Source organism: Rutilus rutilus (genome assembly GCF_951802725.1).
Source record: "Rutilus rutilus genome assembly, chromosome: 7".
NCBI lineage: Eukaryota > Metazoa > Chordata > Actinopteri > Cypriniformes > Leuciscidae > Rutilus > Rutilus rutilus.
The window spans coordinates 39,050,738-39,065,826 of NC_140221.1; the positions used below are offsets into that span (position 1 = coordinate 39,050,738).

Below are 15,089 nucleotides of genomic sequence, written 5' to 3' on the forward strand. Positions count from 1 at the left end.
CTCAAAATATATATATATATTAGTGTTGTCAAAAGACCCGGTACTTCGGTACCAAATCGGTACTATTTTCTTTTTAAACGTCACGGTACCAGGTTTTCTCAAACCCGGTACTTGATGCACGTGCATGCCCGAAGCGCGTGCAGTTGCGTCCTCTTCATAAAAGCGCTGATGGCGATCGGCGGTGCTGCTGCTGATGTGGTGCTGATGTTTTTGCGCGTGCAGATACGTTATTTCAAATGACAAGCGCGCTCATAATAGAAGCGGCGCGCTCGTTTTTCCATGCGCGTTCATGGATGCATAGCAACGACAGACGCCACGGGAGTACACACGCTCGTGCGAACAGAGTGCCGAAGTTATGACGTCACTTTGTAGGCCAAAACGTGGAAGTGAGTTAGCATTTTAGCACTACGGGTTCCCTCGCCCTAAAGTCTATGGGTTTTTTGAATGGGTTTTTGCTAAATCGCCTGAAATAAGGTCTGTGGTTAACAAAACCTCTAAATATTTTCACGTTTTGATCTATGACATAAAACACACCAGTTATAACCTGCTTGTGATTTTTTAAAACTTTATTGTGTCTTAAAAACGGTGGTTGCTAACAAGTTGCTAAAAGGGACTACATCCTTTGGCGGGACTTAGACGTCATCATGACAAACATGAAATCTCTCACTAGCCCGCGTTTCAGCTTCACGTTCTTAGAAGTTTACCTTTCAGTTAATATAGCCTACATAACGTTATTTTTGTTTTGTCCCGAGATGCAACCACTAGTCATCGAATGAAATCTCGTTTGTTTTCCGTCCGATGTTATCCAGCGGAGACTATGGGTTCGTGCCAGATGGAGTAAACAAGGCTAGCAGTAGCAAGAATAAACGTTTTTCATAGCCAAATCAACAGCTAAAATACCTTTTGTCTTTCTCTTAAAATATCTAAAAGCTTGTTTACTTTGCCACTGTTTAATAGATTAGATCCTTGTGGATTACCAGGTAAAAATAGAAAATGTTAACAAAATGAGTATATGGTTTATTTAGGGAACATATATGGTTTAATTATAATATATTATAATAAGCATTTGCTATTGACAATTCTCTTTAAATTCAACATATATAATTATATACAACTATTATATTAAATGTTTGGAATTGAACTGTGTTATGCTTGTTCAGAGATTATTTGTATAGTTATCTTAAATACATAGAACACTATTATAACTCCTCTATCTCTCCCTAGTTTTACTTACTCGATTAACCTTGTACCTCATGCTGGCCCTTACAATACCGGCAAGTAAACCAGCATCTAAGCTGCACTGTTCATGTCCAGATTTATAGTTGTTCTCTCTTCGATCGATGCTTTTTCTATCGTCTAAGAAAAAGGACATGGAAATTGATACGGCCATAGCTAACGTTAGTGCTTCTGAGATGGTTAAAGCGCGTTTTTTCCCTGGCGAATTAGCAAATGGTATGCAAACATACAATCAAACATAACACAGAGAAAGATAATCTTTAAAGTTTATTTGGGGCACAATGATCAGGCATAATAATCTTAATCACAAAGAAAATAATATTAAGGTTTATATAAACTAACAAAATAATAAACGAATAAATAAAACATTAACAAAAGATTAAAAAAAATCTCAGAGAGGCACGCATAAACAAAATTAGTTTCTGACATTTTTGGAAAAACAGAATGGGCAATATTTCTCATGAAAAAGTGGATAAGTGTTCATACCATAGACTGTAAAAATAGGTTCATACCATAGACTGTAAAAAATAGGTTCATACCCTATGGTTCATACACAGCGCAGATCATAATGAGCGAGCGAGTGAGTTTGAGGAAGCTTGATGATGACGTTGTTCCGCGACCATGGTGTGCTGTAGTCCGTTGATAGCCTACCGTTAGCATTTTATATCCGACGGCTTTATTTAGGCTTCAAAATGTATACATTTTGGATTAACTTGTAAAGATTATCTTGATAGACAAAACGTGTAAGGGTCACAACTCTTTGTTGAACACAGATCTTATTTTTTGCGATTTTCCAAAAGTCTATGGGGAAAATGCATTGCTTTTTGATCGAGGGAACCCATGCGCCGCTAACTTCCGGGTTGGCCTACAAAGTGACGTCATAACTTCGGCACTCTACTGCGCTCTCCATGACGACGAGGAAGTGTGACATAGGCCTATTAATTGATTTCTAGCCCTTGCATTAGCTTTACTACTAGATATATTTATGGAGATGAGAAATAAAAAGCCGTCATTAATATCAGTCCGTCAGAAAAGCAGTTCTAGTCTTATTCTTGTCTGGATAACTCTTAGCAGGTTTAAAAAGCCCTTTTAAAGTTAAATATGAATGCAGTTTTGGATTAAATAAAAGCATAGTCAAGTCAAATAAAACATATTTTATCTCCTGTAATGGTAATGCTACAATAAGATACCATTCATTAACATTACTTAATGCGTTATCTAACATAACACATTAAGTGAACAATATATTTTTACAACATTAATTAATGTTTGTGAATGTTATTTAATACAAACACTTGATTGGTCATGTTTGTTCACTTCATTCATTGTGCATTAAATAATGTTAACAGAAATAATGTTAACTTTTGATTTAAAAAATGTATTTTTAAATTAACCCCAAGGAGAATAATTGCGACAGTATATAACTATTGTTTTTTTGTTAGGTCATTTTATCTCTTATCTAACAAATGGAATCTTATTGTAAAGTATTTTTAATACTACAGTTTCCATCTTTGTAACTGTGATATACACTTTAATATAATTATGTAAATTTAATCTAAATTAAGCTTTGGTACCGAAATTGGTACCGAGAACCGTGGATTTTCACTGGTATCGGTACCGAATACTGAAATTTTGGTACCGTGACAACACTAATATATATATATATATATATATATATATATATATATATATATATATATATATATATATATATATATATAATAAAATGCAATAAAATAATAAACGATTAATCTCCAGTTAGCACCAGTTTGCAGGCCTCAGTTTGAAAACCCCTGCTCTACACAATTCTGCGATTCAATGCATTGCATGTATGGCGTCCAGTTGTACATGATTTCATGGGGCAAACTATCTACAAATGCCAGGTTGCTAGCTGTAAATATGTTGACATTTAACAAATGTGCTGAGCAAGAATCTTATCAAACGGTTGCTCTGCCTTGAAATGAGTTAACCTGAACCAACTCTATAGGACAGTATATTAGCATTAATGCCCACTATGGCGGCCCTTGCGACAACACTGTGAAATTAAAAATCAAACTTGTGTAACCAGAAGCGTACGAGTTCATGTACTCCTGTCTCAATGGAAACCAAATAAAACCTAATAAAATTCTATCAATGGCTTTCAGACAAGCTTTAACCAATGACCACAGCCGACTGTAGAAGAAGACATCGTCAGTGACACTTTAAACTACCCAAGCACTGAAAATAAAATAGCCATAAATTTAAAGAAAGGCTCATTTACCCAAGGTGCAACGGGACACCTTTTACCATTTAATCAGTCAGTCACCCAAGAGTGATGTCCCTAATATCATGAATTCACCATTTCTCTGTTTAACATAATTAAAATATCCGCTGCCGGGGCCATAAACGGGAGGAGAGGATACTGTAATTCTGCCGTAAAGCCGCAGAGCGTGAAAATGTCACTTACCGAGTACCCTCGTCCTGACAGAGAGTGAGTGGAGCTCTGGGGGAGAGAAAGAGAGAGAGAGAGAGACAAAGAAAGAGAGAACAACGTTGACCTTTGAGGGAGACTATGAGATGACAGAGACATGATAAAGTTCTAGCACTTTAATATCAATATTCACATTAACCTTTTTCCCACCCTTCGTTTCTCCCGTTCGCCTAATGGCACTCCTTATTCCTCCCCCTCTCCCACTTCCCTCTCCCTCTCTCTCTTTCTCTCTCTTCAAGATTTGCTAGAACACATGACTCATATGACTCGAGCACAATACAGCCCTGGACAAATTAGCTGTCTGGTCTCCCAAGGCCTTTTCTTTTCAGCAAGACCTTGGGATTATCTTAGCAGAATGAGCTTTTAGCAGTTTATATAAAAAAAAAAAAACGTATCCTGTGACAGAAAAGATTGACAAGTTGACACATTTTTTTACATTTTCTGACAAAAAAATGTGTATGCAGTTACTAAGGTTTTCATGTGTTGAAAGGGTTATAAAGCTGGTTGCTACAGTAGTAAGGCTGTGCGATATAGCTAAAAAATGTATCACAATATAATGTTTCATATCGTTCGGTATCGATAATTATTGACATTTTTTAAAACCTTTTTTTTTTTTTTTAAGACAAGTAGAGAAGTTTGAATTTAGTATTTTTTTTATCATCCACATTATTAAGTCAAACAACAAATTATATTAGTTTTAGCAGTCAAAAACTAAATAAAATTAAAAAATATATATCTTCATGTCTTATATTAAGATAAAAAAGTAAGTGTTAAAGAAACTGTATGAAATGTGTGCAATGTAAAAGTGCAAACGTAGAACAATCAAGGCAAACTTTGAGGTAGATCAACATCTGTAATAAGCAGGGGTGTAATGGTTCACAAAATTCACGCTTCAGTTTGATAGGACACAGTGGTGTTATGGTTCGGTACGTTTTCGATACAGCAAAAAGAAAGAAATGCCAGAGAAATTTCCTTGATTTAAATTTTTTTTAAAAATAAGTGTGAGTTTTCCTACATCTTGTTTTAGTACCATCTTCTAGTACCACTTCAAGTTTTATAAATGGGGGTAATCTTTGAAGGATAAACAAATAAAGTTTTGGTCATCACATTACACACACAAAAAAAAAAATTATATTTGAGTTTTGAAGTGCTGGAAAAAGATGTGTGACGTACTTTTTACTATTCCTGCCAAACTTTCATGGTTACAGTTAGTGTTACTACATTAAATCCATGGTGAATGCTGCTGATCTGTGGACTTAAAGCCTATAACTAGTTCATTCATGGCACAATTCTTCTCCTGGTTTCCACACCAGCGCTGTTTGATCTAATAGAGATTTACGGTTAATAAAGAAATTTGAATGCTTCTCACTAGGTCTCGCACTGATGTTATTACTTCTGTGGCGAATACAAATGCTTTCTTTATTGGATCTTGGCGCTGTGTAGTAACAATGACGCTTGATCAAGATCGGCTCGCGCTGCACTGACATTGGCACAAAATAAAGATAGGGCAGGTTTCGTTCCGCTTTCATTACGTTTGCCATTTGATGTTGGGCAACGTTGTGGTGGTCGCGCCATCTTTAACTTCGCAGTGAATCACTGTCGAATGGAACCGCACCTTCAGTCAACATGATGTGGAGAGCGCAGGTCATTGTCGCATAGCAACGACAGATGCCACGGGAGCGCAAGAGCTTTGGAAAAGAGGAGAAAGCTGCACAGCCGCGCCTTCCACGGGTTTTTAGACGCGATATGTAAACGGCCCTTAAGATCTACTACGGGCAATGCTATATCGAACATTTTTTATAACATTACCGACAATGGTGTACCGTCGATTAATACCGATACCGTTTTATCGCCCAGCCCTAGTTGCTAGGGAGTTCTAGGTGGTTGCTTACTAATCTGGTCTGTAGATGGCTTGGACCCACCTAAATAAACTTCTTTACCTGGTAATGGCATAATGGAATACTTCTCTTCAGAAAACATCACATAATTTCATCATCTTTCATGTAGCAGAAGCAGTTTAATGTGATACTTAATACCTGAACAAACCCCTAACTCTTGAGCAATAATAGCCTAATAAGATTTTACAAAAAAAAAAAAAAATAAACATTTAAGTCGTTCAGTTGTGTACTCTGCAGTCAAGTAAACATCAAGTAAATATTAACTCAGCAATAAAGAGCAGTCAGATGATTCTTGCACACCAGGTTACATCATTTTCAAGAACTCTGTCATAGATTGTCATCATAAAGGAAACGACATTCAGATCAGACCCAAGACACCCAGCATTTGCATCCATTTTCCATGCTGTTGCATCAGCCCTCGTCTGTTTATAGTAAATGAGGGGGAACGAAAGCATTTTATTTTTCTGTGACAGATTCCTTGTCAGATTCAGATTCATATAGGGGCCTTTCAAACAGTTCAGGGCTGTCTGAGTGAGTCAACAACTAGAAGTTACATGGAGTAGTTTAAGACTCCGGCATGCCATTGCCAAACAAGGGAAATAATTCAACAAATCTAAACAATCTAAACAATCTACACACCTCTTGAACACAGCATGAATGTCCTGAAAACTATAGATAGTTAACATCAGTAGTTCAAGAGATCAGAATCCAACACCAACACCGATTTTTACTGACATTTGACACTTGGTGAATGGTAATTTTAGGCCCATATATGTTACAATGGTAGACATTGTAAACAGACTGTGTGGTCAAAATTATGAATATGGGACTACTGATATATACGTTTATATGTACAATAAGCAGAGTAAAAAGTGGATTTAAAGCAACACCAAAGCACTTTTGCTCTTCGGTCCCCCTACAGGTTGGAAGCGGAATTGTCCATTACCGAAGTCGTAAATTATTTAGCCTACTGCAGCCTACCGTCGCACACGCTATTTGTTTATCCAGCACCGGCTTTGGAAATAACAATGTCCACAGACAAGGTAGAGTATGTTGCATAATTGTATTAAAGTATGATGTATTGCGACATCAGAAACGAAGAAAAACTAAATAATGACATTGTTTGCTGCTTTTTGCTATTGTAACGCTTGCCGTAAAGCAAGTCAAATTTGTAGTTTCTTATGTCTCATTCGATCTACAGATCCGCTAACCGATCTGGCAAACTTGCATAGTGTGGTTATAGCCGAGAGGGTCGCAAAGCGAATGCAGAAGTGCCGTTTCACCATTACGAGTTGATGAATCACTGAAACGATTTTGGAAACATTATTTTAAGGTACAAAATAATCTTTGGTGTTGCTTTAAGGTTAGAAAGCATGGCACTCGCGATGTCAGAATGCCAGTCTATCAGTCAAGTCCGGAGCAAGATGCAATATGTTATTGCAACGCTGTCTCAGATAGTCTGAAATAGTAAATAAGGTTACTTATAAAGTAACTTAATAAAGAACTTATTTTCCTTTTAATGGACATATGCTGGATTGCAATACACTGAACTTACAGAATCACAATATCATCATAATGAAGCTTATTGATACATTATTGAATAACCAGGTCACTTCCCAACCTTAGCTGAAAGAAAATGAACAACCGTTCTACATTCCACAGACAACTCAACCCTTGATCAACAAGTAGACATGATGCAGAACTCACACTAGCTCAAATGAGAGAAATGCAGCCTGTTCCAGACTTCTCCAGTAAGACTAGAAGACACCGTCCACATCCCAGCACTACAGACTAGGCCTGAATACCAATCTCCAAATCTCTCCTGCTCTACCTCCTATCATTTCCCCCCTCTTTTGCCTCTTTCCTCTGTGCGATTGGCAATTTCTGCTTCTGTCTCAGGGGGTGACTTTTCCGCAAGACCAATTTTGTCCTTGCGCAGGATTCAGTCACACACACACACACACACACACACACACACACACACACACACACACACACACACACACACCTGCTACAGGGGTTTAACCCTCATCAGTTCCTCGGTTCTCTCTCACACTCAGCACAAACTCCCACTGTGGCAATTAGAGAAGTGGTCTTGAGAAAACCCGGAAAGGCGGCACTGCAGGATCCAAATACTTTTCCAGAACCTCTCTTTTTTTCTCTCACAGAAAAGCGAGGAGGCGTAACGTACGAAGAAGAGCGAGTGAGGCTCACCGGGAGGCCAAAAATTTGTAGAGTTAGCCTTACAATGCCCCGGTTCATTCACATTGCCACATTCAGAGTTGAAAGGGAGACTTATTTAAATGATAATGAGGAACAATACATTGGATTTAGTGCTGCAGAGAGAGAGGGAAAAAAATCCATTACACCATCCGCGGTTCATAAGCCATGGGGCTGGGCCACATCTAAACACGCTCCCTTAAAAGCCATTATACGCAGCACTCAATGGATTTGCCTAGCACTTAGGACTTCAAAAAAGGATTAAGATGCAGGCTGGGAGAGAATGAGAGAAAAGCAAACGTGAAAGAGGGAGAAACGGGGCGGTAGGGTGAGCAGGACGGCAGCTGTTTTGGGGTTAACCAAACAACCTCTTTAAAAAGAAATGGGGGTGAACCCGCTTCTTAATCCAAGCCCATTTTCACACTGACTCGAACCCCTTCACCCATCCTCTTGCATCACTCTACACTTCTTGGGCCCCAGCAGATTTGGTGACAAGTGGGAGGAGGTGGATTGTTTAGCTGCGGCCCAGACTATTGGTTAAGATAGGGCAGCGGATGAAAAGAAGCCAATCGGGAAGCAACGGAGCGTGAAGCCAGTGAGTGAACAGACGGCTGAGATGCAGTAGGTGTTGGCGGGTCTCTGTGGGCAGCTTCTGTGACATAGTGGGTGGGTTCAAAACTATCAGTGTCATTACCTTCGTGCCTGATCCACCCCAAACGCAAAAACATCCTTGCTGTTCGGAAACACAAAAGCTTATATAGTCAGTTTAGATATAGCATATTTCATATATTTGATGCAAATGATAATGAGATTTCAAGAGGCAAAAGTACAACTCAATAAATAGTGTTTTTGAAACATGTCTCACACATCTGCTTTCATTTGATCAACAACACAGTAAATACAGTAAAATTTTACTGTTTTAATCTTTTAACATGTCATTTATTCTTGTTAGCTGAATGTTCAGTATCATTAAGTCAGTGTCACATGATCCTTCAAAAATTGTAATATGCTGATTTGCTGCTCAAGAAACATTTCGATGGTTATCGACGTTAAAACTGATTTTTTTTCAAGAATTCTTTGATGAATAGAAAATTCAAAAGAACAGAATTGTTGAAATAGAAATCCTTTGTAACATTATAAATGTCTTTACTGTAAATTTTGATCAACTAAATGTGTCGGTGCTGAATGTAATTTGCTGATTTCTTACTGGCCAAAATTTTTAACAGCAGAGTGTAGAAAAAATAAATAAAAAAAATAATCAAGCTATATCAAGTGACCAGAATATACCCCAGCAACCACTTAGCAATGCCCCAGCCACCATTAAGAATAATATAGTACAGTATATATTAGGGGTGTAACGGTACACAAAAGTCACAGTTCGGTACGTACCTCGGTTTTAAGGTCACGGTTCGATACGAGTTTGGTACAGCAGGAAAAATGGTCACACTTTAGATTAGGGTTCAATTCTCACTATTAACCCCTAATTACTGCTTATTAGTTAGTAAGGTTGTAAAGTTTAGGTATTGGGTAGGATTAAAGGATGTAGACAACAGTCATGCAGAGTAAGGCATTAATATGTGCTTTATAAGTACTAATAAACATGTTGTGCATTAGTAGTGTAACAATTTACTCCACTCAAGCTATATTTAAACATTCAAAGCTTAAGCCCAACCCTCCTATACTTAATTTTCCATGAGCCTTTCAAAGTATACTCCTTTGTCCGTGAGCGCAGAAAGATGCATTCAACGCAATCTAGGACTTGTTTTCAAGTGCTTAAGTCACTCGCACATGCGCTGTTCTTATTCTGCTCTTCCTCCTGCTGTGGTGGTTAACAAACAGCGTTGCATTACTACGTGGCCCCTTCTGGATTAGAGTGTGGATCACCTGTAACTGACTGTATTCACCGAAACCGTGATGTCCATACCATGACGTTTCAGGATGAATACATGTACCAACCTATATTATATATATATAATTTTGTGTCAGCAAATGAAGGAAGCATCTCCATAAAGCTTGTCTGCTGAAGGAAGCATGAAGTGCTCTGAAAATGTCCTGGTAGACGGCTGCGTTGAGTGGACAGCACAGTGGACCAACACCAGCCGATGACCAACACAGACTGTGGAAACTTCACACTGGACTTCAAGCATCTTGGATTGTGTGCCTCTCCATTCTTCCTCCAGACTCTGGGACCTTGGTTTCCAAATGAGATGCAAAATTTGCTCTCATCAGAAAAGAGGACTTTGGTCCACTGTGCTTTATTAAATCCAGAGTCAACGCAGCCGTCTACCAGGACATTTTCAGAGCACTTCATGCTTCCTTCATTTTCCAGCAGGATTTGCACCTGCCCACACTGCCAAAATAACCAAAACCTGGTTCAATGACCATGGTATCACTGTGTAATTACTGTGTGATTTCATGTAATATTCAAATTTTTTGAAATCCTGTTTTCGTGGGTTTTATGAGCCGGAAGCCCAAATTATGTACAAATAAACAACTAAATACTTGAAATCGTTTAAGTTGTGGGCCCTGAATCTATAATCTATGGAAGTTTAACGTTTTGAATGGAATTATGGGAATAATAAACTTTTCCATGATATTCAAATTTTTTGGAAAGGGTCTGTATGTATGTATATATATATAGCAGTGACGTAAAAATTTGACAGTCGTGCATAATTTTGATAGATTACACTGGGGATGAGTGTACTTTGTAGATGTAATTATCACCTCTGTCCACTTGGTGGCGAGAAGAGAGGCACAAATTTTTTTTTTATTGTTTGAATTTTGTGATAAAATGGACAGACTTTGAAAGCTGAGACTGTTTCAAATCAAAAGTATCAAAAGTAACAAAGCACAAAGCTTATTGCGATTTACTTGACAAACATTCATGATGAAACCTGAAAAGTAATGCAGTCTCTGATCAATTTTCTCATAAATAAATAAATGCATAATCTAGCCTATATGCTTGTCCTGTAATTTTGAGAATAAACATGAACAAAAACAGTGCCTATTAAATGGCTTATCATCATTAAAATATGAAAATTAAAAAGACGGGTAATAATAGATTATGAAGAAATTTTTACGACAATGCGGAAGTCTAATGTGACCTGTGATATATAGAGTTATTAATGTCATTTTTTCTTTTTTCTTTGTGAACACATTAACATATTATGCAATTCATAAATGTTGAGTGTGATTAATGTAAACAGTCAGATATATTTAAATCAAGGTCACGCTAAAACAACATCAGATACGACTCTGATTTGTTTCACATCTGATGGTGGACCAGATCAGAATTAAAAATGTCAGTTGAAATGTCAAAATGTTCAGTGATATGATCTGTTTCACACAAAAAAAGAAAAAGAAGAATTTGAGCCATATTCAGCTGCGATGTGAATGTAGCCTAAGACAGTATGAATATACTCTACTTCAATGTTTTCACTGCCTTGTTTTCACTCAAGTCAAATTAAACAAAGTCTCGTCAGATCACTATACTCATTAATTCTTAACACACTGTTTCTGTAAAGTTTTCACAAGAGCCAAAGCCATGCTAAGCATGTGGATGTGTTACGTTAAAATAAGATCTTAGCAAATGCACGCACCGCTAAAGTGGCAAGCCCCCACATTGGCTGTTTTTTTTTTTTTTAATCACCCTGCGCCTGCCCCCGGTTCTTTGAGACAACGCCATCCCCCTCGTTTGTTTCCATTTCCTTCTGACACTCCAACGACAAAAAAGAAATCCAGTTTTATCCGCCTCTGAAGCGAAGAGATCGTTAGCTAGCGGCGCACACGCCTAAGCGTCTTTGAAGTGGGTATGAAAAGCGCATTTGGTATGCAAAGAAAATTAGCATGTATGGCGAATCACAAGGGAAGATTTTTTACACCATTTAACAATGTGACAGTGATGAAAGATGATCCTGTTTACAAAGCTAGCGTTAGCGTGGCGTCCGGGCCTCGTGCGGCGGGACACAACCGAACGGGCTCCGCAGATCTCTTGCTGTCGTCTTGTGTCTTTCCCTCACTCCGAGATGGACAGATAGGCCTACAGATGACATGGATATGGCGCTCTGCATTTTAGCACCATTCCTTTGGCAGGAGATTAGAGAGAAATGTCATATCTGGCACTGTCAGCCATTACAGTCTGCAATTTTCTGCAGTCTTTCAGCCCTCCCTCCCTCTCTCTGTCTGCCCGTTGTTCTGTCGCTTTTTGCTGTCAAAACTGTCAGCCTGGATCACGCTTTTATCTGCCTCGAGCTCGTTTCTCGCTCTACCTCGCTCTCCCTCTCTGACTTTTTCATGAAAAACAGCCTTTTGCACAAATTCATAAATGATGGCGATGAAGGGTGGGAGGGGGAAAGCGAAGACAGAAATTTCCCCTCCGAATCCTTAACAGCCTAAGCATCACATTTAATCTCTTCATTAAAAACATTTTATTCTTTTCATCATCTTCTCCTCCCTTCATCCTCGGCTCGCTGAGGCGCGCTGCCTCGCCGCCGCCGTATTACGGATCCATCCGAACGAATTTACAGGGGATTTCGGACACGCGTTTGACAGGCGTGAGTTAGGGACGCGTATTCAGCTAGTCTCGGGGGAATTAGACACAAATTCTCATTACCCCTCTCTCAATCACATTATTTCTTCATTCAAGCACCAACCGAAACCCTACCACTATTTTTTTCCTCTTCGATAGTGCTCTGCGTTACTCAGAAACGGCACCAGCTAGACTGGGGATTCTTTTCTACAAAGACACTGGTGAGGGAAATGGTCCTAGCTGACCGTGAGTTGACAAGCTAACTGCTTCTGAAACAAGAGTCGCCTGCCAAAAGAACAATTAGATCAGTGGTTCTCAACCTTTTTGACTCCAAAGTCCACAACAATATTAGAAGGCGCCCTGACTTTGATTTACTGGATAAGGATTTAAAAGGAAACATTTACTCACAATCCTTTTTTTACATTTTTACAAACTGTGTACAAGCAATATATTTTTATATAACATTAGGATATATCCAGATTTTTCAATACTGTGGGAATCCTAGTTCCTCACCAAAAAAAAAAAAATTTAGATGACCGAGTTATTCTTTTTGAGTGTAACCGTACATATGCATATATCTAACCATAAAACCTGTTTTCAAACAGTCCATTGCAGAAATTATTTTTAATTGAATAAATTTGCACTTCGTTTTTTTTCTTTCTAAATTTAGAGCAAAATATAAAACATAAGATTAAAAAGGAATTTTAATTAGATTAAAAATGCAGCTGATTATATGGAGTCTAAGCCCATATAACATGTTTATTGCATTTCAGCTGCTTTTGAAAATAACACACAGGAGAGCGCATATCTTTAAGGAAAGCAATATGTTTGCTGCGAGTGACAAATGGCTGCAAGACAGAGAAATGTATGTGCGTACGCACCTGTTATGTATCCAACAGGCATTTTCCTTGAAAACCTTTTTTTACACACATGTAAGTACTTGGCTGGTAAAGGCCAAATGGACCTCTCCTATTGGTTTTCATGTTTACCGACGTCATAATGACACACTTCATTGTGCTTACCTCACTGAGTCGATCTTTAGAGCTGCTCCTGGGTGCTGTTTTCACCTCCGTCTCCTCCATTTTCTTCCCAGCCTGGCTCAGAAGACTCAGAGACTAGAGAGAGCAAAGAAGAAAAATGACATTTTAGAATTAGGACAAAGCTTTATTTGGCTGATCAAGAAACCACTGTAAAATGATGCACTCTTGTATCCTCAAGCAGAGCCATGTTCTCTTAGCGACAACAAAGTCTTTGGTTGGCTGGACACTACGAGACAACACAAAGACTTCAAAGAAATACAATGTTCTAATCGACTGTCAACTATTGTGATTCTTTTGTCTGTTTGCTTTGGAAATGTTAGGCCCTGCTTCCCAAGAGGTGTCTAGTTGTGTCTGGAACCAGGGCATTGTTGCCTTACTACTGTTATCCGGTGCACTCAGAGCATTAGCCCGTGAAAACCCAAGGGAAACCCAATGTTTGAGTGGAGGGCAGGTGAAGGAGGTGTTTTTTTTGCTGAAACAGTGAAATGTAGGCAGCTTTATGAGCTCCTGTGATGAGATAGATGGACTTAAGAGTCCCTTGTTTGACCTGCATTTGAAGATGCACTGATTTGAATGCATGCAAAAGGACCAGAGCTCACCCGGAAATGACATTCACTGACCTTGTCCCTGGTTTAGATGGCCATCTGCATATAAGGATACGTGTGAAATGATGCAATAGACCTTAATCACAGCAGTGCCATCTTTTATTTTTAAAAGGAATGAAAGTGAGGCTGTGAGGGATAGACATGCATCTCATCAGTGGGTTGTACTGTTATTTAATATGTTTTTGGATCGTTCTGCTGACGAAACACTGCAAAAATACCTTTCCAAGAAATTTCAGTAGACAAAATTCCAGACAACACGAGCTATGGAAAATTATGAGTGATCTAGGAGCTTAATACACCTTTATACAGCGGATGCCATTGAAAACACGGTCTATTCCTCACAGGCTCGCTTTCATACCTGTCATGGCGCTGCTCTGAATAAGGTCTATAGAGAGAGATCTGTATTTTTTCAAAAGGCTAGGCCAAATAATTTTCATTACTTTAGCTTACATGATAGTATTCAAGTGCACAAATCTAATATTGAACAGCTAAGCATGTGTACATAAAATCTAGTTCTATATACTATATATGCATGAGAGTATGTACAAGCTTGTTTGTTTAGCAATACTTTGTCTCCATAAGTTAGCTAAACCTGATCTTGGGACATCAAATGTAAGTCAGTACAGCTAGAATGCTGTATATATCAGTTTCATACAGTATATGCATGTTTGTTATGTGAGAATGTGTGTGTATTACTCCAGCAACTCTTGTGTGTGTGTCCCAAGTGGCTTGCAAGGTCTTGGCCCCAGTCTCCAGATCTCTACTCTAATTTAAACAGATCACTGCTACAATTAACCTTTCTGCTAAATATCAATTATAGCCCCAGGCAGAGCAGAATTAAAATGGTCATCAGCTAGTCTGACAGGTCCTGCATTCTGCCACCACCTGGTCATCGTTTTCCCCGATCCCTTCTTCCCAGCGGACGCACACAAGCCCCATTTAATTACCAGAGCCAATACTGAGCCAGCGCTGGAACAACACTGTGCCAGCGCTGGATGATTGGCGCAATGAATTACCATTCAGTTGAGGTCAGAAGTGAAAAACGCTGGAGTGATGCGACCTAGGCACGACGTTGGCACTATGTTGAGGATT

The 15,089-nt window shown here is 38.7% G+C and overlaps 1 protein-coding gene across 14 annotated transcripts in view; it reads right to left on the reverse strand.

The window, feature by feature from the left end:
* Positions 1-15,089, reverse strand: part of fbrsl1 (fibrosin-like 1) — a 308,761-nt gene that overhangs the window by 189,451 nt on the left and 104,221 nt on the right. For 10 of the 14 annotated variants that reach the window (XM_084413316.1, XM_084413317.1, XM_084413319.1 and 7 more), the window contains exons 3-4: positions 13,375-13,467; positions 3,683-3,718 (exon numbers count right to left, since the gene is read on the reverse strand). In XM_084413316.1, the coding sequence (XP_084269442.1) occupies positions 3,683-3,718; positions 13,375-13,467 (129 nt within the window). The remainder of the gene's footprint in view (positions 1-3,682; positions 3,719-13,374; positions 13,468-15,089) is intronic. The other 4 variants (XM_084413325.1, XM_084413323.1, XM_084413324.1 and 1 more) reach the window with 1 other exon arrangement.